General features: G+C 43.5%; 1 protein-coding gene across 1 annotated transcript; it reads left to right on the top strand.

Annotated features, from left to right (window-relative positions):
• The first annotated feature begins 10,677 nt into the window (after positions 1–10,677).
• Positions 10,678–27,280, top strand: LOC139314835 (leukocyte elastase inhibitor-like). Its single transcript, XM_070940755.1, has 7 exons — positions 10,678–10,863; positions 12,977–13,084; positions 14,850–14,969; positions 18,048–18,165; positions 20,076–20,218; positions 24,422–24,577; positions 26,876–27,280. The coding sequence occupies exons 1-7, from the start codon at positions 10,678–10,680 to the stop codon at positions 27,278–27,280; spliced, it is 1,236 nt and encodes a 411-aa protein (XP_070796856.1).
• Positions 27,281–27,895: the final 615 nt, after the last annotated feature.

Genomic DNA, 27,895 nt, shown 5'->3' with positions numbered 1-27,895 from the left:
GCACGGAGCAGTTTTGACAACACTTGTCGCACCAGCGCTACGTGCTCTTCCATTGTTTTAGTGTATATAAGGATGTCGTCGAGATAAACGAGGACACCTCGGTATAAATGCTCGTGTAATACCTCGTTTATTACCTGCATAAAGACAGCTGGGGCGCCTTGTAAGCCAAAGGGCATAACCCGAAATTTATAGCTTCCTAATGGGCAGTTAAACGTTGTCTTCCACTCGTCACCAGGTCTTATTCGTACTCGATAATAGGCCTCGCAGAGGTCCAGTTTTGTAAACACTTTTCCAGTTGATAGAGTAGCCAGGAGATCCTTCATTAACGGAAGGGGGTATAAATGCTCAACACAAACGGCGTTCAGGCCACGAAAGTCCACACATAAACGAAGGCCCCCATCCTTCTTTTCCCGGAACAACACAGGTGCAGCCAAATGGGAACGACTGGGTTGAATAAAGCCTCTGGCCAGGTTCTTGTCAATGTATCGTCTTAACTCTTCCAGTTCCGGTCTCGTCATGGCATACATACGTGGCTTGGGTAGCGTGACTCCTGGTTTTAATTCTATAGCACAGTCAGTAGGTCTGTGCGGTGGCAACACCTCACACTCTTCCTCCTTGAAGACTGCCTCAAGATCTTTGTACACATCCGGGTATGCCAGGTCTGTCGTTGGGGTCAAACTGATTGCACCCCCCACCCGTGACTCCCCTTGGTTTGCCGGTGCCTCTGGCTCTGGCTCCGGCCCCACACTCAACCGAATCCGCCGAAAGCCCCCTTCCCACCATATAGTGGGCCTCCACTTATCCAACCACGCGAGGCCTAATATCACAGGTTCTACCATAGTATCAACGACTATAAAACGAATGGTCTCCCAATGCTCTCCGATTCCCAATGTAACTGGTTCAGTGATTCGGGTTGCCGGTTTCCCACCTAACAGGGACCCGTCCATTTGTTCAAAACGAATGGGGGTGGACAAATTTAGTATGCGGAGACCCAGCTCCTTGGCTACGGTCTCCCGAATGAGACACCGAGTACAGCCGGAGTCTACTAAAGCGCCCTGTTGGACTGTCTTACGGGTATGAGGATGTCTGAGTATGATAGGGATAACGAAGGGCTGTATCGGATCACTCACCATAGAGTCAGCAGGAGCGTCTTCATCGCTGCTTTCTGAGACCCCCGGGGCGGCTACTGGTTCATGGGACTTCTCCGTCTCCGACTGACGTCCTCGTGAACCGGCGGGTGACGTTGCTCTGGACCAGTCTGACGAAGAACGAGCCCGTTCCCGTCCTCTGGCCACCGTTGGCGTGCTTTTGGTAGGTAATACTGCAGGTGAGGGGCATTCGACTGCCCGATGGCCTAACCGATTGCAACGAAAACACCGGATCGAGCCCCGCCCAACCGGTACCAAAGAACGAGGAGCCGCCACACTGGCTGGGAGGGGGCCTGGCGGCTTGTCTGCGCTACGCCGGGCCGGTGGGGGATAATTAGTTACCCCCCGGGTACGGAATTCCCTCAAGCCGACGTCTAGATCTACTGCTGCATGGAACCAATCCGATAATTTAGGGCCCAATCCCCGGTACACACAGGCCTGCCTTAGATCTCTATCCAGACCTAGTCGAAATTGGTGCACCAACAGCCGTTCAGGCCATGCTCTTAGACGGCCAGCTACGGTACGGAATTCTTTGACGTACTGCCTCGCAGGCCGCCCCCCCTGTCGTAGAGCCACTAGCTCCCCTTCTAACAATTGTGTTCTGGACTGGTCCTCAAAACGTGACCGCAATGCCTCGAGGAAAACCCCTACATCTGTTAATTCATTAGCGTGGTCGCTATGAAGATCAGCGACCCAATCCGCCGCTTCACCCGTTAACACGGAGGTGACAGCGACTACGACGGCCCACTGCGATGGGTACAAGTGACCATACAAATCGATGTAACTTAAGACCTGGCTCAGAAATAGGGACACCCTGTCCGCACTCCCGTCAAAGGTCGCCTGTAAAGGAGGAGGGCCCCAAAACCGATGGTGGGGTTGGCCACCTGCGGGTGGCCAGATAGGAGCCGGGGCCCCAGACCGAGCGTCTTGGTCAGCTCTAGAGGCGGCGGTGCCGCCGTGGTGGTGTCCCGGCTGACCACGAAACCCCACTTGGTCCTGTCCCGTCTGAGCATGCCCCCCCCTCCGAGGAGCTGGCCGGTCCCACTCATGCGAGGACACAGGACCAGAACGTGACGGACCTCTACCGTCGAGCCTAAGCTTTGGACTAGCTAAACGGAAGCGAGAATCAGCACTACTTCGGGACTCCCCCCTCCCTTGCCATGTGTCCTGTGCAGGCGCCCATGGTTGCCAGGAAGGAGCGTCTCTGAAGCTGGCCTCACCAAACTTCTCCCGTAGAATGTCCAAAGTAGACGCCCCCAAACCTGTCGAATGGCTTCTCTCCATTTCATCCTCCTCCAGCCACCTCTTCTCTCTCCAACCCTGGAAGGAGGGCTCACTGGGTTGAGGGGTTAGTTGTTTAGCCTCGGTAATAGCAGGACTGTGCCACCATTCCCCTTTCTCGAGCCGCCCAGCACCGGGGTCAGCCGCCTCCTCGTCCACCGCTCCCGGCTGCTGCGGCTTCTCCTTAGGTCTCACCACCGGCAAGTCCGCCCCATCCCCCTGACCGTCTGTCACAGGGCCTGTCGCACCGTCCTCTGCCGCCTCGTCCTCTATTCCAGGCCGTCCGGCTGTCGTGCCTTCGGCCATGCTCGACACGTTCCAGCCGTTCGTACCGAATGAAAGCAAACGCCGACTTTTCTGTCAAACCCTCCGTACGTTGCTTCACCCAAAAGGAAAGGATGACCCGAATGCCAGTTTTAATGTGCATGAAGTCTTTAATCCAATCGGGCCACAACGGTAGCGATAGTTGACATTAGCGCGAATTGCACAAAGTCGGCGTTGGGAGCGGCTGCCTCCCAATGCCTTTTAAACCTTCGCGCCGTCAAAGCATACACCCTTCCGGGTTCGGGCGACTGCAGCGCATGCGCCATGGATCCGCAAGGGCGGGGAGCGTTAAAGGCATCAACCCTATCCCGGCCGCAGGGGTGACCGACCGCCTGGATTCTTGAAGTTAACACCCCCTTCCACCGTGATATGGCATCTTCGCCCACACACCCCCCCCCAGCCGTGCCGTTGATTCGTGAATGAGCCCAGGCTGCGAGTCCAGGAGTAAGGTCAGGACCGCTGCTACCCGATGAGGTGTCGAGGGCTCTCGACACTGTCCTCAAGTGAGTGGCCACCCACCCCATGCATGCCTTTGCTGCACTTTGGCTGAGCCCGCTGGCTCGCTTGAGGAGGGTCTCCCCGCTCGAGCACATACTCCTGGCCCCACCACAGCAGGCCAGGAGTCACAAGAGGAGAAGGGGGAGAAGGGTCACCCGAAGGGAACCCTCTACTGTGGTTTGAGCTTGTTCCTCAGCCAGCCGGCTTTCCAGAAAGAAGAAAGAAAAGGAGTAGCAAAGAGCCCCAATGAGAGCTCACTGGGCTTTCCAAGAGAGTGAGAAGATCATCCGTGGTTTTGGGGTGAAGTACCATCAGTACGCTGATGACACCCAGCTGTACATCTCCACCCCAGACCACCCCAATGATGCCCTCGAGGTGATGTCCCGGTGCCTGGAGGCCGTACGGATCTGGATGGGGAGGAACAAACTCAGACTCAACCCATCCAAGACCGAGTGGCTGTGGTTTCCGTCGTCCCGTTATAGTCGGTTGGCGCCATCTCTGACTATTGGGGGCGAGTCGTTGGCCCCCATAGATGGGGTTCGCAACTTGGGCATCCTCCTGGACTCACGGCTGTCTTTTGAAGAGCATATGACGGCCGTAGCCAGGAGGACTTTTTATCAGGTTCGCCTGATTCGCCAGTTGCATCCCTTTCTGGATCGGGACTCGTTACGCACGGTCACTCACGCCCTTGTCACCTCACGCCTGGATTATTGTAATGCTCTCTACATGGGGCTCCCCTTGAGAAGCACCCGAAGACTCCAACTGGTCCAGAATGCGGCCGCGCGGGTGGTAATGGGAGCAATGTGGCGCTCTCATGTAACCCCCCTCCTGCGCAAGCTGCACTGGCTCCCAGTGGTCTTCTGGGTGCGCTTCAAGGTTTTGGCTACTATCTTTAGAGCGCTCCATGGCTCAGGACCAGGGTACTTACGAGACCGCCTCCTGCCACCAATAGCCTCTCACCGACCAGTTCGCTCCCATAGAGAGGGACTCCTCAGGGTGCCGTCGGCCAAACAATGTCGACTGACGGCCCCCAGGGGGAGAGCCTTTTCTGTGGGGGCACCTACCATCTGGAACGTGCTTCCCCCGGAGTTACGAAACATCCAAGACTTACGCATATTCCGCCGTGCCCTGAAAACATTTCTATTCCAACAAGCTGGTCTGGCCTAACTCTCCCTTTTTAATTGGCTTTTAAACTGGCTTTTAAATTGGGTTTTAAACCTCTTTAGATAAATTTGGATGTTTTTTAATCTTTGAGCCTAAATTACTTAATCTGTTTCTTAATAGTTTTTAACTTCTATATGTATTTGTATTTATTATGGCTGTTCACCGTCCTGAGTCCTTCGGGAGTAGGGCAGTATACAAATATGAAAAATAAATAAATAAATAAATAAATAAATAAATAAATAAATAAAGAGACACAGATATAGATAAAGAGAGAGGGGGAGATAGATAGATAGATAGATAGATAGATAGATAGATAGATAGATAGATAGATGATAGATAGATAGATAGATATCCAGGGGGGAGAGGGGGGAAATAGGGAGAGAGGGAGAGAGATACAGAGAGAGGGAGGGGGAGAGAGGGGAAGATGGAGAGGGAGAGAGAGAGATACACAGTTACAGAGGGGGAGAGAGAGAAATAGATACAGAGAGAGGGGGAGAGAGTGGGGAAGAGAGGGAGGGGGAGAGAGATACAGAGAGGGGGAGAGATACAGAGGGGAGAGAGGGGGGAAAGAGAGGGACAGGAGGAGAGATACACACAGAGAGAAATACAGAGAGAGGGGGAAAGAAGGGGGAGATAGAGAGGTAGAGGGGAAAGAGACATAGATGCAGAGAGAGGGGAAGAGAGAGAGGAGGGGGAGAGAGATACAAAGAGATACAGGAAGAGGGGGAGAGAGGCAGAGGGAGAGAGGCAGAGATTCAGAGGGAGAGAGGGGGAAGAGAGAGGGAAAGAGAGGAAGATGGGGAGAGAGACAGAGGGGGGAGAGAGACATAGAGAGATACAGAGGGGGAGAGAGGGGAAGAGAGGGAGGGGGAGAGAGATATAGAGAGTTATATATAGAGAGAGATGAGAGATAGAGAGGGAGAGGGGGAGATAGATACAGAGAGAGGGGTAGAGAAAGGGGAAGAGAGAGAGACGGGAAGATAGGGAGACTGGAGAGAGATACACGGAGAGAGGGAGAAGTGAGAGAGAGACAGAGATACAGAGGGAAAGAGAGAGGAAAAGATAGGGAGAGGGGAGAGAGATAGAGAGGGGAAGAGAGGGGAGAGGGGGGGAGAGAGAGGGAGAGACATAGATACAGAGGGGGAGAGAGGGGAAGAGGGAGAGGGGGAGAGAGAGATACAGGGAGAGGGGGGGAGAGGGGGGAAATAGAGAGGGAGAGGGACACACACACACACACACACACACACACACACACACACACACATATATGTATAGAGAGAGAGAGAGAGAGAGAGGGAGAGGGAGAGAGGGAGAGAGGGAAGGGTTTGTGGTTCCTAGTTTTCTGCACTAATGACCGGCTGGGTTGGCGTGGCTAGGGAGGGAGGGAGGGAGTGATGTTGAGTTGGCCATGCCCACCCAGGTTTTGTGGCTCCTGGTGTTCTTTTGTTTCTTGTGGGAAACAGGTCCAAATGTCTCTTTCAGCGTTTAAGGTTGCAGACCCCTGTACTAGGTTCTGCCTTGAACACTAAACTAGACCTGGAGCTGGTGCTATGAATTCCCTTCCATTCATATGAATATGAGGAAAAAAAAAACCCTGCAAGGCTTACCTGCTGTAAATTAGGACATGGAATGGAATAGTGATAGCCGCACTCTATTATTTGACTAAATAATTGTATTTGCTGTCATATACTGTATATTTACACATTCTTGCTGTGATTGGGCCATGAATTGGAGCTCTAGTTCAAATTAGGATACAGACATGGAGGAGGCAGCTTGGCCTGAATTAAGTCAGGGTTTTGTCAGGAAGTAGATCTACCTTTGCCAGTGAGAAGTGAAACTTAAGACTATGAGGACAATGGAAAGTAAGCTCAGAGGCTTAATTAGTAGGAATTAAGTTAATTCTGGGTACTGTATTATGCACATTTGGATAGAATATACTTAAGCGTAAATAGGACTGTATTAACTGGAGGCAAATTCAATTAAATCTTCTATGAAGAAAGAGGCGGTATGGAATGAAACAGAAACACTAATAATTGGCTGATAGGTCTTGCTTCAGATGCTCTACCTGGTAAGGTGTGCTGAACCTGGCAATGGCCCTTGTCCATGGTATTCCCTGTCTCTGGAATGCCCTGCCCCAATGAAGCACTGTTTGACTTTCAGTAACATCTTGAGTTCCATGTGTGTCTAGATTGACTCCTATCTTTACCAGTGGTGAAATGTAAAATTTGTTTCTACTGGTTCTGTGGGTGTGACTTGGTGGTGGTGGGGTAATGTGACTGGGTAGGCGTGGCTAACTTTTTTTTTACTTTTAAAAGCATTTTTTCTACAACCTCTTTGGCTGAAGAAAAAACGCTTTTAAAAGTAAAAAAAAAAAGCCTCTGATGATCGCGCGGCTCAGCTGGGCATCGGGGGCGGGCGGCAGGGCGGCAGGGTGCAGGGATTTTTGCTACCAGTTCTCCGAACCACTCGCCGCCATCGCTACCGGATTGGGCAACCCGGTCCGAACTGGGAGCATTTCACCCCTGATCTTTACCCATCCCAGCAAGCAGCCATGTTTTATTGTCTTCCGATGCTAGGTAGAGATGTTTTGATTCTCCAATCATTTAACAAACAATAAATGTTGATTTTTAACACCCTGCTTTTTTATATAAAAAAAACAACCCTCAGATTGTTGGTGGTGTTGCTTCAATGTTTTAACTGAAATATTTTACATTTCAACCACTTTGGAATTTCATGGGATTTGAATCTAATGTAAAAAAACCAAAAAATGGCCTAGTTTTGCAGTGTGATCTAGATTTTAGTTAAACATAAAGAAGGAACAAACATACAAATGAACAAAAACACAAATATTCTGAGTCTCAACTATCATCCTTACTGTTGAGATAGAAGAAAAAGGCAGAAGCGGAAGTCAGTTTGCATGTACCAAACCAATTATTATCTCATGTTGCTTGATTCTGGCACAATGGCTTAATGTTATTCTCATTTCATGTACAGGTATTCCTTGGTTAATGACTGTCTCATTTAGCGACTGTTTGCAGTCACAACTGCAAAGGATGTATATTTCCTGTAATTAATAGAGAAAGATGAATCCATGAATGGTTTTCCATAGATGGGATCATCTTTGGATGCCCAAGAAATACATATTATAAAAATAAATGCCAATAAATGGGAGTCGGGAGATTTAAAAAATTATTCAATCAATCATTATCACCCCAATATATAAATATATATGTACATTTTACAAAATTATATTTTAATATTATTATTATGAGAGAAATTTAATTGGTATGTACAGAGGGATGTGTCTTTGCACATCATCTAGACTTCAGTATGGCCTTCTGAGAGAGGTGGTATGGGCACTAACTTTGAGACAGAATATTAGTTGGTGTCAAATTAAAATATCCTCTTTGCACAGACACTTTTAATTATGTGTACACTCTTTGTTTTATATATACTGTATTTGTTTTTATAATATCATAGATCCCATCTTGGGATCCCAGGTGTATGAAGGAGTCCTTTAGAGTAATACCTACACTTGGGGTTGATATGCACAAAACAGGGGTGAAATCCAGCAGGTTCTGACAGGTTCTGGACAACCGGTAGTGGAAATTTTGAGTAGTTTGGAGAATCGGTAGCGGAAATTTTGAGTAGTTCGGAGAACTGGCAAATACCACCTCTGGCTGGCCCGAGAGTGGGGTGGGAATGAAGATTTTGCAATATCCTTCCCCTGGAATGGGGTGGGAATAGAGATTTTGCAGTTTCCTTCCCCTGTCATGCCCACCAAGCCACGCAACACCACGCCCACCAAGCCATGCCCACAGAACCGGTAGTAAAAAAATTTGGATTTCACCACTGATGTATACCCACACTTGTCTATATATTCATTACAGGTAAACATGGGTAAAGATGTAAACATTTACCACCTATTATTGTCATTTTTAAAAATAAAAATCTGGATTTGAGTTTTGGTATTATGTAAAAATATGTTTCATTATGTATTTTATTCTTTTAAATCTACAGTCTTAAATATATGTTAAAGCCATTTGGAGTCATCAGAGTAATCTACTCCTGAGTGGATTTGCAATGGATTACGCCACCAAATTGCTAAATCTGTCTGTGTGTGTTTGTTTGTTTGTGTGTGTGTGTCACGAAGCGCAAAATTAATTGTCCTCATTTCCTAACTTGTTAAACTTGTACAGGCAAGAACCTGCTTCTATTACTCTCCAAAAATACTCTATTGTATTGGATATTATTTTGTTTGGCTAAAGTTAGCCTAATCAAATGGGATTAAATAAAAACAGAGATTGAGATTATTTTAGGGTAACGAAAAATCACTTAAAATGTAGACTCACACATAATAAAAATAGAGATTTCATACGATGGGAGGTGGATACAAATTTCTCCAAACATCACGAAATCATCTGATGTATATAGCCATGAAAAGGTGTGGTAATTATAGACTTCCTCAGAAAGCTGAAGAGAAGCATTGAGTAAAGGCAATCTCAAAGTCAAGCAGCCGGTAAATATGATTTTGTTTAAACATTAATATGCCTAAGTACTGAATGGGAAAGCAGTGCTTTCCATAGCTAAGGGGTGGTGGTGAATGTGTAAAAAGAAAACGCTGTTTAAGGAATTCAGAGGACAGTCGAAAATTTAATACAAGATAGTACAAGAAGAACAACAGATGGTTATGTCTGTACAAACAAAGCCAAGTGAAAGGTGTTGTCAGTTTTGTGAATGGACACTTGTTAATGAAATGAAATTAATGTGACCGCTTATTTATTTTAAATATAAATATAGTATGGGCTGGATCTATAGTGTCATGACAGATTTGGAAAGGACATGGGAGATATTGCAAACAGGACATTTTCCAGTATGGGTTTCCATTGCTGAGAACACATTGGTAAGATTCCTAAAATTGGTAGAGGAAGACAATGCAAGGGGAAAGTATCTCTTGGTATCCTAAATCCTGCAGGCCACTCTTGTCCCCTTGAAAATTGAATATCAATTTTTCAATTTTCAATTTTCAACTTGCCATAAGAAATTTGTTGAGGAAGAGGGAAAGAATTTAAACATCTGTTTCTCCAAAGACAATGACTGGTTTGTCCATACAGTACCAAGAATACAGTTCAATTCAGCAGCACCCAACATTGTCCTGCAACCCTGGTACTCAACAGGGAGATTTCAGCCCACCCATCAGACATGGGGATACATTTCTCCTCTCATGTACACCTATGGCATGATTTAAATGATTATGTGACTGTTTTAACTTCCTCTGGTTTGATCTTGTTTAACGTTACTTTAAAACTAGTGTATAACTACCCTGTTTCCCCCCAAATAAGACATCCCCTGATAATAAGCCCAATCGGGCTTTTGAGCACATGGCAATAAGGCCAAGCGCTTATTTCAGGGTTCAAAAAAATATAAGACAGGGTCTTATTTTCGGGGAAACACGGTATTAGAAAGTCAACATTGTCTCTAAACTAGTATAGGTAGTCCTCGACTTACAACAGTTCCTTTAGTGACAGTTCAAAGTTACGATGGCACTGAAAAAAGTGACTTATGATCATTTTTCACAGTTACAAGCAAAGTCAATGGGAAAGCCAGATTCACTTAACAACCAGGTTATTAACTCATCAACTGCAATGATTTACTTAACAACTGTGACAAGAAAGTTTGAAAATGGGGGCAAAATTAACTTAACAAATGTCTCACTTAACAACAGAAATTTTGGGCTCAATTGTAGTCTTAAGCAAGGACTACTTGTATTGGTCTAGATCAGTGTTTCTGAGACTTGGCAACATTAAGATATGTAGACTCTAAGTCCCAGAATTCCCCAGCCAGTTGAGGGATTTTCAGAGTCGAAGTCCACATATCTTAAAGCTGCACCGCTCTAGCATCCAATGCTAGTTTGTTGTGAATTGTATTTGCTGCTAAGTATATTAATAATCACCTGCTTCCAGTCTAGTTAGTTTTTTCTGTAATTTCCTAAATACATTTTTTTCCTGATGCTTTTTGCTTCACTTTTTCTATTCTTGGCTCACCTGCTCCAGTTGCAGGAACTTTGAATGTAAAATATACTTGAAAATAATACTTTGAAAAGCACAGCTTGACAGATGCTTTCATATCAAACGAATTTCTTCTGCTTCCCCCACCTTTCCCTTGGGTGTGGCTTTCTAGACATCAACATGCAATATCCAAAACCTGTTGCTCCTGAGCATCTAGTTACTTATAGATTTTCTCTTCTTTTTCCTAGCCAGTCATGGATTTGAGTCTCACCAGGCAGCCACTTTCCAAAGCCATTACTGCATTTGCCCTGGATCTTTACAATACATTAAATTCCAATAAACTTTGCAAAAATGTTTTTTTCTCCCCTGCAAGTATTTCAACGGCCCTGGGCATGGTTTTACTTGGTGCAAGTGGGAATAGTAAAATGCAGATTGAAAAGGTAAGCAAGACCACAAGAGGCTTCCTGACAACAACTTCTTTTATTCTTTTGGAGGCTGATTCAAAAATGTATGGCATAATGCTGGAAGACGAAATCTGCAGTTGAGGCCCATGGAAGATTTTGAGCAATGAGGTTGATTGAGGTGGAATTATGCAAATGACACATTTATCTAAACCAAATGTATTACATCAATTGTCTGCTTTAAAGAAAACAGACCGTCTGGGTTCTTTGGGAGTGAACTCCAGTTTTATCCATTGCTTTCAAAGTCAGTTGTAAAGGAGTTTGTAAAATTGAAGTTTTCCTATGCCCTTATTTTTTAAACTCTCCCCTTTTGCTTTTTCTATTTTTATAGTGAGTATTAAATTTGAAGTTATGTGATTTTGCTAATATGGTTGTATATAGCTACCGTGTTTTCCTGAAAATAAGACCCTGTCTTATATTTTTTTGAACCCCGAAATAAGTGCTTGGCCTTATTTTCGGGGAGGTCTTATTATTTTGGGGTGCATGGAGCAAGATGGGGCTCCTCTTGCCATCTTACCTGATTTCCAGCTCTGTCTCACTAACCCTAACCAGAGGAAATGGCGGGGACCAGCTGTGCATGCAGTTAAATATTTTCGGGGAGGGCTTATTTTTGGGGGGAGGGTTAATTTTAGGGGGAGGGCTTATTATCAGGGGATGTCTTATTTTCAGGGAAACATGGTATACTGTTCTTAATTAGTGCAGTAAAATAAGTTAACTCTTTTTCCTGTTTCTGCTTTCTGTTCAGCATCACATGTTCATAACTGATAACAGGAGAGAATAATCTCTGTACTTGAACCCTTCCTCCAGATGAATTAGACTGTATTTTCCATTTTACTAGCCATCTGGAGGGCATCAGTTTGGGGAAAGTTTATTTATTTATTTTTATTTATTTTATAAAATTTGTATGCCGCCCTATCTCCAAGGACTCAGGGCAGCTCACAACGACAGTCGACCACGCGACTGTTAAAAACAACGAATATACATAAAAAATCAAGAAAGTTTTTTTTTTAAAAAATTTAAAATATACTATCCCATCAGTCCAGGCCAGGGGACATAAATAGCCAGGTTTTCAATTCACGGCAGAAGGTGCGAAGGTCAGGGGCCAACCGGAGCCCCAAAGGGAAGTTGATTCCAAAGGGTGGGGGCGCTCACAGAGAAGGCTCTACCCCTGGGAGTTGCCAGCCGACATTGTCTAGCCGACGGCACCCTGAGTAGGCCCCCTCTGTGAGAGCGCACCAAGTTGACCTATTCTCCCCAGCCAAATTCAGCAACTTGAGATACCCACTCGGTATTCCCTATGAAGTTATCCATCCATTCTTGAACAGGCAGAAATCTCTTTTAAGATTTGAAGAACTTTGCACTTCCTCCAGTTGAGATCCTTTTCCTGCCTCTGTTCCCACTCACTGCAGTTCCTTGCCTTCCAGCCAAGGTAATGGGTGACGCAAAGCCTAAACAATTTGGCACATCTTGACATGCCTTTGGATGCTGTTGGAATAAGACTGAAAATATTCCATTACATCTAAGGGTGACTGGTAATCCTTTTACACTTGTGGGTTGGGGCTGAGATGACATCAGAAAAAAAAAATTGAAGGCAATATCTTGAGTGCATTGCCAAAAAGAATATATGGCTGGGACATGTTTGTATTATGTTTAGGTAGAAATGGAAACTAGTTAGTGGTGTTCGATATAAAAAACATAAAGTTGTCGTAAATCATGGCAATTTTGCACATGGAACATACTTGGAATTTTGAGTGCATATCATGAGTGCATTTGCAAATGTGGAGAATTGTACAGTCATGAAGTAGACCAAAACAAAATAACCACACAACCTGCTCTTCGCTCAAAAGCATTCTGCAAATAAATATAATCCAGAGGATGCTGCTTTGTTTTGCAGTAGGTTATATTTGATTACAAAAAGTTATTGTTGGTGATTTTAAGCTCAAGTGGAGACACAAACCAGTTGGAACCAGTTTCCTTGTTTGCAGATGACATGTTGCCTCCCTGTTTACTTGCTTGTTTGCCTGACTATTTATAACATAAATAAGCTCTCCTCTGTTTTATTCTGTGTTGATTGCAACTACTTTTGCTATAGGTGCTACATCTTGCTCAAACTCCTGGAGAAGCAGGACCACTTGATTCTGAAAGAAGATTGGCTGAACTTGTGCCAGAAACTGTGAGACAAGATATACATCTTCCAGCAGTATGTCCAAAAACATTGTTAAACCCCACAGAATGATATAATTTATCAAATTATTTGTTCCTTCCAGTACTATGGTCAATAATACTTTGTGGACGGACTCAGGCTGTGCTATTATATATGGTAGTGGCGGAAGTAAGGTTCCACAGTATTGGAAGAACTATATAGCTTTTACCCTCTCAGTATCATAATTGGAGAGTAAACCACACAACAGATACAAAAATAGGAAAGCAATGAAATATACAAATGTACTAACACAATAGGAATACAACCAGAGTCCAATACTTAGAGATAACACTAGGATTTGTAGTGTTCATGTACCATTTTATGCAAAGTAAGCGATCTCACAGCAATAAGCAAGTGCCTCATAGCATATTATCTGGGTCACAACTCAAAGGACACACAAAATGACACAGCTACACTTGGTCCATCAGCCACAAAGGCACAGAAATCACAACCTTAGGATCAATAGCCCAGTGCTACTTCCTTCGTTAAGTATTCAGTTATTTTCTGCTTGTTTTGAAAAACAACACAAAAAAGGAGTGTATTTCTACCTCTGCATTTTAGACAACAGCTTAAAACAGCAAGAACCAAGTAAAACAATATTAATTTATTTATGAATTTTGCCACCCATCTCATATCTAAAGACTCTGAGTGACTTACAACATTGAATAAAAAAAATCAGATTAAAAAGAGTCTGAACCTACACCCTAACCTAACCCAAGGCTTAGGGAAAAAGCCAGCTTTTCAAAGTTTATAATCAGATTAGGAGCCATACAAGTCTCTGAGGGGAATACTATTTAGGGGTGGGATTGAAAAATGTTAGCAACCGGTTTGCTGCCCAGTTGCTAGGTGGGTGTTGCCATGGCCTACTTGGCCTCCTGCACCTCGGTGGGGGGGTGTTTTCATCCTCCCCAGGCTCCGGAGAGCTTTTTTTGAGCCTCCCAGAGGGCGAAAATGGCTTCCCCCGGGCTCGGAGGCCCTCCAGAGGCCGGAAACGGGCCCATTTCCAGACTTCCAGTACTTCCGGCAGGCCTGGTTTTTGCCTTCCCAGAGCCTCCGCATGGGCCCTGCACTTACCTGGCATCCAAAATGGGCCAGGTGGAGATTCCTGGGAGGGGTGGGGCAGCGTGGGGTGGGTGGGGTCAGCCAATCCTTGCAACTACCAGTTTGGTGAACCAGATTAAAATTAAGATCCGGTTTGCCTTAACTGGTCCGAACCGGCTGAATCCCACCCCTGATGCTATTCCAGATCAGGTACCATGCAAAGCTTTCCACCCCTCCATATCTCTGGCACATTTGGTACATAGTCCTTGTGAGAGAAAGATTAAAAATATGTACAAGAGAACTTAATGGCTCCCACATGACTACCATAAGAACTTGTGAATAATTACATGGCTGTCCCAGTGATCCTAGCTGAGCACAAAAGATTCATTTATCCGAAGGCAGACTGAGGTTACTTCTACTCTAGTTTTACTCTTCTCAATCACTTTGGGAGACAATTGTAGAAATATAATATTGGAGGTTTATGTTTTCTTTAATAGACCAGTTTTATTTTTTAAAAATAATAAAGTCAGGCGACTCAGAGAACTTGTGTGCCCCAAGAGAGTTGTTAGCAGATACCCTAACAGAAATGGGCACTAAAGTTGACTGCCCTGCCGTGAAATAAATTGAATCTTGTGATATGTTTCCTGCCTTTTATGCCAAGGAGACAGCAATTTAATTATTTTTATTCAGTTTCCAATCTTCTCTTTCATATCTTGACTAGGAAGGGACAATTTATTCAGAGTTCAAGCAACTCCTACTTCAGCTGAATAGCCTCAGCCATGGTTACCTGCTGAAACTGGCCAATAATTTGTTCATGCAGAAAGGATATCAATTTCTTCAGGTAAGGCATCTCCCCTTTAAATAAAGTTAGAGCCCTTTCATTGCTTGCCAAGTATTCTAGATTCAGTGTGTGTAAAGCTGGGAAATACCCCGTGCTTATTCTGTCAGTCAGCGTGGACAATACTGAAATAGATGGACCAGTTAGCTGGCTCAAGTTCAAAGCAGCTTCCTATGTTGTTGTAATCCTAACATCAGAGACACTTTCTTTAAGAAATTATGGAAATTGGAGAGCTCATATCCAAGACTTGCTGATTCTTTGCAGCATTCTAAGCGATTGTTAAAAATGGTTGTCTTACCTAAGGCCATTTTCAGTTTGATGTTATATTACCTTAAATCAGAGTGTCAAACTCACGGCCCACGACCCGGATAAGTCACATGCTGACCATGCCCACCCCCGTTTTAGCGAAGGGGGAAAAAAGTCATGATATGTCATGTGACAACAACATGATGCTGCGAGTTTGACTTTGTTCTGATGTAGCTTTAAGAAGCAGGAGGCAGGAATTGGTCCCAGCAAAACCTCTTTTATTTACACGACTGTGAATTACATTCATTCACAGTCAGTAAGGTCTGTCCAAACAGTTTTGCAAAGGAATATTTCTCAACACACCTTATCTTGTTTGGCAAGCTGCCACGTAACTTGTTTCCAACCGCAGTATAAGGCAAAACCCGGCACAGAATCCCTCAGAATCATGGAACGAACAAATTGTTTCCTGCAAAAGCCCACTCCCTGTTCGCTCCTCTTTTGTTTCCTATGGGAGGGGCCAATCACCTCCAAGGTGTGGCTATACTCCCGAGTCGAGCCTGCTTTCTGAGTTCTTGTATTCTGGCAGCTCTGCACATGCGCACACTGGGAACGGGCTCCAGCAATTCCTCTGTTTCGTTGCTGTCTAACTCCCTCTCTGCCTCCGACGCAGAGCCCTCGTTCGAACTTTCCCAGGACTGGCCCAAGTTCCTCCCCAACCTCCTCACTGTCCGACTCTGCTGCCAATTCTGCTGGCCGCTGGCGGGCCACAACAAACACCCCGCCAACAGAGGAGGAAAAAATGTGTCCTCTCCTTTTGGAGTCACCATGAATATGTTAACATTCCATTCCCCAACTCTTAATGTCTCAGAGGAGCCTCCATCCTATAGCATTATGTTCTGGTTAGGGTTACCCAGAGGTCCAGCAAAAAGAAGAGGTGCCATTCTTTTTGTCCTCATGTTCTTCTTCCAGCAGGCATAGCCTTAAAATCAAGTATTGTCCAGCTTTTCAAATACATATAGTCTTCAATTTATAACAATCCTTTTGGTGACCATTCAAAGTTACAAGGGTAATGAAAAAAGTGACTTCTTTTTTGTTTTTCACACTTATGACCATTGCAGCATCCCCATGGTCACACAAATCTGAATCAAAATTCAGATGCTTGGCAACTGTTTCATATTTATGATGGTTGCAGTTGCCCCGAGGTCATATGATCCTCTTTTGCGACCTTCGGACAAGCAAAGTCAATGGGGAAGCTAGATTCACTTAACAACCGTGTTACTAACTTAATAATGGTAGTGATTCACTCAACGGTGGCAAGAAAGGTGGTAAAATGGGACAAAATTCACTGACTCGCTTAGCTGTTAACAGAAATTTGGGAGTCGTAGGTTGAAGACTACCTGTATTTTCCTGAGCAGCTTTTCTCCACAGTGCAGGGCTTCTCTAATATGCACTAACCACAAGTTTACAAGCCTTACTCATGAATTTAATCACTTGACTAGTACCCACAGGTCAGCTTACCCAGCTGCCTGAAATTAACCAGACATCAATCAGTCAGTGAAGGCTTTTGCCTCCTAACTGTACTAGCATAGTCCTTTAATTGAAAAACTGATCTTTCTGATGCTGGAAGAAGCTCATTTCGTATTCACATAGACCTAAATGCATTTTTGGCAGTCTGTCAGTGTAATTTTTGTGATAAGAAAGAGTTAAAGAGTTAGTGTCTTTGGAGAATCTCAGTCATCCAGGTCATGGTTGTCCCAAAGGTTCTTTTTCAAGAGGCAACTGGACTTTCAGAAACTCCAGTTGCCTCTTGAAAAAGTACCTTTGGGTTAAAGAGTTAGTGTATCCTCCCCCCCGCCCCCATTTGTCCTCCTTTCCACTTGTCCACATCCTCCTTTGTCTATTCAGCTCTTTGGTAGACCTGATTCCAGCAGAATTGAAAGTTTCCTTTCTATGGGAAAGCACAATGAATTAGAGATCTTCTTGAGCAAAGCCTTGGTGGGTGGGGAAATGTATGCTCATACTACTGTAACACCCTCTACATGGGGCTGCCCTTGGGATGCACCCGGAGGCTACAGCTAGTCCAGAATGCGGCTGCACGGGTTGTTACAGGGACATCTCGTTACTCCGGTGTGTCACCTCTCCTGCGTGAGCTGCACTGGCTGCCGGTGGTCCTCCGGGTCCATTTCAAGGTGCTGGTGCTCACCTATAAAGCCCTACATGGCTTAGGCCTGGGGTACCTGCAGGATCATCTCCTGCCATCCTGCCATTGTCCCGTGCACTCCCACAGAGCGGGCCTCCTCAGGGTGCCGTCAGCCAGACAATGTTGTCTGACGGCCCCCAGGGGCAGAGCGTTCTCTGTGGGAGTGCCGACCCTCTGGAACGGTTTGCCCACTGGGCTTAGGACAGCCCCCGACATCTTCTCCTCTGCGAACTGAAGACGTGGCTCTTTTATCAAATGGGCTGATCCATTAGGGGATTTTTACATTGAAATAATTTTAATTAATTTTAATTGGATTTTAATTTTTATGTAATTTTTGAATTGTTGAATGTTTTCTTTGTAAGCCGCCCTGAGTCCTTCGGGAGAAGGCCGGCATATAAATTACATAAATAAATAAATAAATAAATAAATAAATAAATAAATAAATAAATAAATAAATAAATAAATAAATAAATAAATAAATAAATAAATAGGCTTATTTATTGGATTTATTTGTTGGATTTGTGTCTTGCCTCTCCAATGTAAAAAAAGTTCCTAGCATTTCACAAACAAAAATTCTGCTCACCTCAGGATGTGTTTTTCTTCCCTCCTTTTTCCCTCTCATTTAAAACTTCCAGCAATATCTCACAAGTACTAAAGAAATCTACAACACTATGGGGCAGACAGTGGATTTTTACCTTGCTACTGAAGAAACGAGGAAGACAATTAACCTTGAAATTTACAAGCAGACCCAAGGTAAGAAAGGCAAGGCTTTGTTGTCCTGACAATAGGTTGCCCTCGCTTAATGACCCCAAAAGGCACTGCAAGTGACACTGTTGCTAAGTGACACGATCATTAAAAATTACATGACTGCAATTTGAAATTTTATTGCTGGCTTGTCCGTTGGCTCTGCTTGTCAGAAACCAGTTGTGAAGGAGCCGAATTTTGGCCAGGTGACTACGGGGATGCTGCAATAATCATAAGTGTGAGGACTGGTTGTAAAGTTACTTTTTCAGAACTGTTGTGATTTTGAATGGTCCCTAAACAAGGACTACGTATACTCCATTCTGCGGACATTGCAAAAGAAATGGAAATTTTTTAGGCAGATAGAGATAAGAAATTCAAACCTTGGATAAGTTACAATTCTTTAAAGAGATAGAAAAAAACCCTTCCCTGAAAGCCTAGAAATTTGCTCTCAGTCAGTATTGCCAAAATGGAACTAAATAGATCTATAGGCAGCTGCCTATTTTCCCAAGAGACTCTTATTCTTATACAAGTCTTCTTTTCTAGCTATGTATGAATCTTTTTCCATGTGATATGTTATGGATGAAAGCTTCTGCAGCCTATTAAAAATAACTGTTTTGCTTTTATGAAAAGGTGAACCTGAGTATCCTAGAGATGAGAAATAGGCATTAACTGAAAAAATAAATGTCTATGGAGAGTCTCAGTCATCCAGGTCATGGTTGTCCCAAAGGTGCTTTTTCAAGAGGCAACTGGACTTTCTGATTTTTCTTTGACAACGTTTTGCTTCTCATCAAAGAAGCTTCTTCAGTTCCGGAGCTGAAGAAGCTTCTTGGATGAGAAGCAAAATCTCATCAAAGAAAAACCAGAAAGTCCAGTTGCCTCCTGAAAAAGCATCTTTGGGACATAAATGTGTAAACATTAACAATTTTGGGGAGACACTAGACTCATACATCAGGCACTTAGGGCATTGGCCTAAGGATAGCATTTAGCTAAACGTGGCTGATTCTCCCTCCACCTTCACACACACACACACACACACACACACACACACACACACATACATACACACACACACACACACACACACACACCATTAAGCAGGTTTCTTGGAGAAGAAACCACCAAAGAATTGTAGGACTATAGACTTGACAGCAAAATTGGGAAAACATAGTAAAATAAGACAATGACAAACTACAAGTTATTGCTTCCAAGAAAACTCCATGTCTCCAGAAATTTACTTGGAAGGAGGCTTTTCTTATGCTTTTCAATAGATGCCTAAAGATGCTTGGAAAGTCCATGGTTTTGGACATCAGCCCTGGGAAATCCTTGTCAAGATACATATGAGTCTATACGGTGTAGTTTAGATGGTGTACAATGAAGAGCAATTTCATGCAGAGCAGAGTTAGATAACTGATGGGCCATAAGAAACTCCTTGAAGATATGAGACTTAACTAACTGGGGAATTCTGGGAGTTAAAGTCCGTATATCTTGATGCTGCTAAATTGAGAAATACTGCTCTAGAGCAGGGCGCTGGCCACGTCCCCGTCTGGTTTAGCGAAGAGGAAAAAAGTTACGCTATGTCATGTGACACTGCCATGATGACGCGAGTTTGACACCTCTGCTCTAGAGTATTATCTGTTATTGAAAATAATCAATGTGGTTTGCCATCTTATTTATTTCCTATTTAAATTTGTGGATTCTCCCATTCATCAATAATTCTAATTTCTCCTAACCTACCAACTTTCCATTTCTTTATACTGTTTTTTTTTTAAAAAGGTATGCTATGCACTGTTCAGTATGCTCTTAGTCTATAAAATATGGTTCAAGTAGATACAAGGGATATTTCTTTACCAGGTTAAAAAAAAGGCAAGCACATGATTCATTTTGTTTCCCATACCCATTCATATTTCTTTTCGTCGCAGGAAATATTAAGGAACTTTTTGCTCCAGGTGTGATTGGACGACAAACGGTGCTGGTGCTGGCAAATGCCGTTTACTTTAAAGCAACTTGGCAACATCAATTTGATCCGAAGTATACAACTGAAAGAAATTTTAGGCTGAATGAGGTATTGCAGTGCTACATAAAAGATCATTACAGTATAGTACAGCAATATGTGACCTTTTAAATATGTCACAATATGGCATGACTTGGCTATACGTTTGAATATAATTGATGTGCTACCAACATTCAGAGTTGTTCTATCGTTCATAAGTAGGGAACCCGTGTCCTTTTAGATGATGGTGGACTACCGTTTCCATGATGTGTGATGAATAGCCTTTGGCTAGGACCAATCAATGGATTTTGAAGTCCAACAGCATCTGAAGGAATCACAAGGTTACATAACCATTTTAAGTTACTGATTGGCTGACTTTCCAGTAACACAGAATACAGGGTTAGTATACACACTGGATAGAAGTGGAAAAGATCTATACCAGTGGTGAAATCCAAATTTTTTATTACCGGTTCTATGGGCGTGGCTTGGTGGGCATGGCTTGGTGGGCGTGGCAGGAGAAGGATACTCGAAAATCTCCAGTCCCACCCCACTCCAGGGGAAGGATACTGCAAAATCCCCATTCCCTCCCCACTCCTGGGGGAAAGATACTGCAAAATCTCCATTCCCACCCCACTCTGGGGCCAGCCAGAGGTGGTATTTGCCGGTTCTCCAAACTACTCAAAATTTCCGCTACCAGTTCTCTGAACTGCTCAAAATCTCTGCTACCAGTTCTCCAGAACCTGTTAGAACCTGCTGGTTTTCACCCTGATCAAGGGTGAAATGTAAAATTTATTACTACCGGTTCTGTGGGCGTGGCTTGGTGTGGGGGAGGTAATCTGACTGGGTGGGCATGGCCAACTTTTTTTAAAAAAAACTTTTCAAAGCATTTTTTCTACAACCTCTTTGGCTGAAGAGGTTGCAAAAGAAATGCTTTGAAAAGTCTCTGCCGATCAGGCAACACAGCTGGGATTGTCAGAGGCTTTTCAAAGCATTTTTTAAACCCACCTCTTTGGCTGAAGAGGTTGCAGAAAAAAATGCTTTGAAAAGCCTCTGCCGATCAGGCAACACAGCTGGGATCATCAGAGGCTTTTCAAAGCATTTTTTTTTACCACCTCTTCAGCCGAAGAGGTTGCAGAAAAAAAATGCTTTGAAAAGCCTCTGACGATCCCAGCTGAGCCACGTGACCATCAGAGGCTTTTTTTTAAAACTTTTAAAAGCATTTTTTTGGCGGAAGAAGTTTTAGAAAAAATGGTTTTAAAAGAAAAAAAAGCCTCTAATGATTGTGCGGCTCAGCTGGGCATGGGGGGGTGCCGCAGGGGTTTTTGCTACCGGTTCTCCGAACAACCCACCGCCATTGCTACCGGATCGGGCGATCCGGTCTAAACCAGGAGCATTTCACCCCTGTCCCAGATCTATACACAAAGAGACCTGTTATTAATCATTTTCCCCCTGATAAATGACCATCCCCTTTATAATGCCAAATACAAGAGAATCCATTGTTTTGTCTATGGAGATTCTCAGTCATCCAGGTCATGGTTGTCCCATAGGTGCTTTTTCAAAAGGCAACTGGACTTTGTTACTCAAAGCTTACTCAGACAAAGTCCAGTTGCCTTTTGAAAAAACACCTTTGAGACACCATTGTTTTATTTTGCACCAGTTTACGGTTTCCACCTAGCACGTTCTTCCTTCAAATCTCTTTTCTCCTTATTTAAAATCCAGTAGCTTGGACTTTACTCCTCTCCAATATACAGAAGAGAGAGAGAAACATCTGCAGAGATTTTTATTTCCTTACAAACACAGTCATTTCAATGGCTGAAGGCAGGACTCCTGTTTCTCTGTCTCCTTGTAGCAACTACTGGTGGAGATGCCAGCAGTTGTCTAAATAAAGTCAAAGCAATGGTGGCAGCCATCTTGAGACCTTTAATCTAAGTTTGAGTCTGAAATTCTTTAGAACAAACCTGGATATGATCTGCTGCTGGGTCAATGTGCAGCTACCCATGGAGCAGCAGGCAGAAGCAGACCAAAGGTAGTCCTCATTTAGCAATCATAATTGGGACCAGTAACTTGGTTGTTAAATGAAGTGGTTGTTAAGTAAAACTGGGACTATGCTTATGAATTTACATTAGATTTACTTTGCTTTCCAGATCTGTTAAAGGTTGTAAATGCAAGGATTGGTTGTAAAGTTACTTTATCACCATTGTACCTGCAAATGAGGCAATAGCTAAACAACGACTACTTGCACACCCAGTGCCGTGGCCAACCTCAGTGCATACAGATAGGGTGACCACTAGGTGGCAACAGACAAAAGAAAGGGGAAAAACAGGCTACCTATTGGATTTTGTAATGTGGATTTGGTAGCTCTAATAGTAGTACAACTTCAAAGGGTTGCTCCATCCCTAAGAGAGTTCCCTGAGCTGTAATTACTACTGTTTGTCTCATGAAGGGCTTAAAGCAAGGTTTGGTTAGCTGAAGAGGTGCACTCCCTGCAATATAAACTTTAACTCTTGATTAAAGCTAGGATGGAATAGGCTTGCCTTGGGGTTCAGAGCACTTTATTTACACCCATGGGCACAAGACATTTTTGCAGTTGTCTGAACAGACCACTTGCAGAAGCTTGCAGAACCTTGAAAAATCCCAAACAGCCACTAGCAAGCTTTTGATCTGCATAATGCCTTTTTTTAATCGAGGGGAAGTCAAAACCGTTCCTCCATCTGCATCTGCAGCTGGATTGATTCAATGCTTTCTACTACTCAACATCATAAAGGACAAGTCAAGAGTGGTGATCCATGTTCTGTCCTCATTGCACGTTAGTCTGTGTGCAGCTCGACATGCAGCTAAGCCCACCTATCCTCCAATAAAACAGACTGTGTGCGTAGGTCTAGATGCTTTTTTGCATGGTGAAACTGGGGAAAATAGGAATACATACAATGAGAATCAAATACAAGATAGGCAGTATTGAGTTACTGCTCAATACTGCTCAACATAACAATTAATAAATGCAAGCAATTTAAATATCACCAGCGATGCTGTGTATGTGGGATGGGTTTGTCCTTGGATGACCATGTGCCACAGATTAAGATGGATTCTTCTTTGTGCTTCTACCTTCTCCAAATGCTAAAGGAAAATGGAGTCTGGCCTCCCAGCGTGCACTTATTTTGAGAGTGCAGGCTGATGGGCAAATGGATTGGGTCAGTTTCAAACAATATGCTTGCTATTTTGTCTCTCCAGCCACTAGATGGTGCTAGAGCGCAACAACAGTATATAAAGATCCTATGTTGGGGCATATTTGTCCCTCTGGCCACTAGATGGGGCTAGAGAGCAACAACAGTATATAAAGGTTATATGCTGGGGCATGGCAATCCAGCTTTCTCTGGTCTAGGCAGGCAGTCCTTAAGCTCCACACAACTCAGAGGTGGACTGCTGGTGGTTTGGACCAGTTCAAGTGAACTGGTAGTTGCAACCTGCAGGTGGGGTGGGGTGGGGTGGGCACATGCGCAGATTGTTCATGATGATGTCCGGGAGGATGGGTGGAGCCTTCCGCCACCATTACTACCGATTCGCAAGAACCGGATTGAACTTGGAGCAACCCACCACTGCTCACATGGAACATGTTAATTATTGCTCTGCCGGTACACATAGTTATTATTGTACTGAGGGGTCCTGGGTGCTGTCTGAGTTTCCTTGTTTTCTTGCAGACATTTCATTACCCAAACTAGGTAATTAAACATTTGGAAAGAAACAGGCAAGGTCAGAGAGCACCCCAGATCACTCATGTCAACCCTGAGCTTCATATAATCTCCTTTATTATTATTGTACTCCATGTATAAATCAGGCTTAAATTTTTAAAGGATTTGTCCTTATGGTTTCACAAGGGATCTTCCTCTGCTGCTTAAAAAAAACCTCCCACAGCAGTTGGACAATATATTTTGGGAAATCTGAAGATTGTAATATAGTGTATGAAACTGGAAAACAAATCTCCGTAAAATATTATCAACATGAACAATGAGCGTAATAGGAGGGGGGAAAGGGGGGCAAATGGAGTGTGGATTTTAATCTTCTATATTGACAACATATCACACACGTAAAATTTTCTGCCCTATAATTGACTTATCCCTTCTTTCAAGTATAACCACTTGCCAAATTTGCATGTTACCAAATCCTACTTCTGTATTTTGTTTTCAGCTTCCAAAAGTTGTAAATTGTACTATGTTGGTCCTTAACGTAAGAGGATGTTTTATATCTTAAACTTCTATCTACTCCTATCTTTGGAAACAGAATGAAACTAAACCTGTCCATATGATGTATCAGCAAGGGAGATTTAAACTGGGACACACAGATGGAAAAAGTGCCCAGATCCTCTGCCTGCCATACGTTGATGAACTTTTGTCCATGATTATAATATTACCAAATGACATCAGCCATCTGGAGCAGGTAAATCCAAAGCACAGCACTGAAACTTTACATAAAACTTTATGTATTTATTTCACAGTTTCTGCAATCTGCTTCAAACTTCACAATATATACATAAAACAGTCACCCAGTTTTTAGATTTTTAAATTTAGCCTACAGATATTATGCTCCTTCCTCACTGTGCAGTATCTGAAGACTGCTTCAATTAATCATACTTTTCTATTATAACTAAAAAAAGGAGGCTACAACTACCAGGATCCAAATGAATTAGCTTTTGAAACAAACTTCATGTTTTCAAATCCTGGTTTGCTTCATGCCTGTCAGTCCTAGTTTCCTTGTAAAGGCATAATGACCATGTATTAAACCAGGTTAGATAACATCCAATCAGATGGATTCTCACTACATATAAATCTTGGATAATATTATTCTTACCAAACTTTTTATAGAGAAGATAAATGAACAAGTAAATTAGCATGTTGTATCATGCATGCATGTCTGATTTCTGAATTTATGGTACCGAATATTGGGCAAATATTGTAAATAGATTAATTTAGTAACCAGGTTGTGTGAATGCAGCCAATGGGAAGCTACGCGTAATTCACTCAGCAAATTTAGAGAAGTGAAAAAAGAAAATGATGGCTGCATAAGTATAAGCCAAGGCAGTGGCACCTTCAGCACCCAAACTAGCACTGCACTGATTCAAAGTAGTTGAGTTACCTGCAGGTGGCAATACTTTTGAAGAAAATACTGTAGCAGCTTGTTGGCTGAAGGCCCTCTTTATGATCTATGGTTTAACAGCATGCTTGTAGCAGCATCTTTCAGGCATTAGAGGGAGCTAACAGAAAAGAAAAGGGAGGGAATTAAGACTCATCCATATAGAATGAAACATTTGTTTCATGAGAAATTCTATCAGATCCCTGTTCATTGTTGCTCAGTGTTTGGTAGATTCAAGCTAGATAAAATCAGGGTTTAAGTGAAGGAAGTGCTCTTTTCTATTAAAAATGTGTTTATATGAGTATAGATGTAAAACACAAGTTATCAAGTGAAATACAAGCTCCATGTGACCGTAGGGATTTACTGTTAAAATGATCAATTTCTACCTCGATTTAGATTCATTCATTCATTCATTCATTCATTCATTCATTCATTCATTCATTCATTCATACCAGGATAGCTGTCTTGGTCTATTGCAAGAAATTTATAATGGCACAAGAGATGGATGAGAAGGGTAAAGACCACACATGAGATCAACAGCCATTGTGAAATCACACAAAGGCCACAGATATTGCCAGGAACCCACTGCCACATTTCTCATTATAAGAGGCATAGCTTTTTTTTTTTTTTTGCTTCTTAACTTAGAATTTATTAACATTAACATGTTAACATTATTAACATTCCCCAAACTCCTGAAATGGAGCAACATTCTTGCTCGTCAGACTGGTAATACAATTGCAGGCCTTGAAGTTGAAAAGGGATGAAATTGCAGTCTGCAACTTTTAATGGGCTGTGAGAATAACCTTTGGAGACAGGAGGAAGGCTCTTGCAAGAGAAATCTGAGTCCAGATTTCTGAAGGTGGAGAAAGGATCTCAAAAGGGACCCTCCCTAGTTTTATGGAAACTAAAGGAGGGGTGAGGCAGTGCTTTCAGACTTGCAAGGTTCTCTTCAGTGGTGAAATCTGAACCGGTTTGCTACCGGTTTTCTGGCTGCGCATGTGCGCTGCACGCCAAACACACGCTGCACGCGTGCATACACAGTACACACCAAACGGAGGTTTGGGACGGTAAGTAGAACAGCAAAGTGGGGGGGGGGAATCAGCTGTGCCGCGTGATTTAGCTTTGCTAAATTTCCTGCTTTCTAACAAAGCTAAACCACGCGGCACAGCTGATCGTTGGAAATACCGGTTTGGAGGAACCGATAGCTTTTTTAAACTACCGGTTTGCCCGAACCAGTAGCTTTTTTTCCCCCCACTACCAGTTTGCCTGAACCAGTAGTTTTTATCACTACTGGTTTGCCCGAATTGAAGCGAACCAGTAGCATTTCACCCCTTATTCTGTTACTGTAGCCTTATCATAAAGGTAGTGTTAGTAGTCATGGTTCTGGTTACTGTCTGGATTAAGGGCTAATGGAAGCTGACAAAAAGCATTCATTCCTAGCATAAGGTTCTGGATTGCAGGATATGCCATCCAATAGAGATGTAGGATCACTTACACAATTTCAATTTAAATGAAAATACACCCCATTTCACCCTATGCATGAAAGATAGGGTCTGCTACCCAGGTGCCCCATCACTTATTGCCAGTTATGTTTAAACTACACAGGTGGAGGCTGCCCTGACCTGCAAGAATTTAGCAAGTTGGCTTTCTCCAGGAAACCTGAGGGAGCGTCCTGTGGAAATATATATACCTCGCTTCAAGTTAGAAGCCTGCTATGATCTCAACGTGACGTTGCAAGGCTTGGGCCTCATTGATGTATTCAGTAAAGCAAAAGCAGACCTGTTGGGAATGTCGCCTTCCCGCCAACTCTTCTTGTCCACAGTTGTTCACAAAGCTTATGTAGACATCAATGAAGTAGGGACTGAAGCAGCAGCTGCAACAGGTGTCGCAGTCTCCAATAGGAGCTTAGAACACCATGAATTATTTGTGGCTGATCACCCCTTCCTCTTCTGCATTCTGCATAATCCTACAGACACGGTTCTTTTCCTTGGGAAACTCTGCTGTCCTTGAAACTCAAGCAAGTATTATTTTTTTCTTCTTGAAGCTTATTAAAGTGTACTCCAAACCACAATTTCTTTGCAGTATCTTGATTATAAAATGGCACTTATAATGCGCCTTGAATATATTGCTTAATTTCATCTTTCACATACACAGACACTTTTTTGGTAATGCATTTCTTAAGTTAATTCAGTAATACGTACGGCATTATCTTTTTGAAAGCACAAATAAAAGGAATTATATACAAGGAACATGATATGCAGTGGGAAGGACTTCTGAATAATTTTTACAGCACCTAGAACAGTCTTCTCCAATCTGAAAAGCTCAAGGTACATTGGACTCCCTCTCTCCACAATGTTGAGAAATGCTGCCTGGGAAGTATACAGGGCAGGGGTGAAATACTACCAGTTTGCACCAATTTGGGCGAACCGGTAGTGGTGGTGGTGCATGGTTCGGCGAACTGGTAGCGGCGGCAGCACGAGGCTCCACCCACCCACCCGGACATCATTATTTCCTGGTTTTAACCAGGAAGTAAGCTGTTTTTGACCCTCTGTGCATGCGCAGAAGGCTTTGCGCATGCACAGAGGGTCCAAGATCACACATGATACATGCACCCTTCTGAACTGG

Source organism: Pituophis catenifer, unplaced genomic scaffold (assembly GCF_029215685.1).
Source record: "Pituophis catenifer annectens isolate HBS135680 unplaced genomic scaffold, rPitCat1.0.hap2 SCAF_3, whole genome shotgun sequence".
NCBI lineage: Eukaryota > Metazoa > Chordata > Lepidosauria > Squamata > Colubridae > Pituophis > Pituophis catenifer.
Note: the sequence above shows the minus strand (reverse complement) of the source record. Positions and strands in the feature narration are given on the sequence as shown.

Bases quoted from the DNA above. Each gene is read 5' to 3' on its own strand.
- LOC139314835 (XM_070940755.1), top strand. From the start codon at position 10,678: ATGGATTTGAGTCTCACCAGGCAGCCACTTTCCAAAGCCATTACTGCA. The intron at 14,970-18,047 runs GTAAGGCATCTC...TAAAACTTCCAG, and splicing joins AAGGATATCAATTTCTTCAG to CAATATCTCACAAGTACTAA. The intron at 20,219-24,421 runs GTATTGCAGTGC...CTTTGGAAACAG, and splicing joins GAAATTTTAGGCTGAATGAG to AATGAAACTAAACCTGTCCA.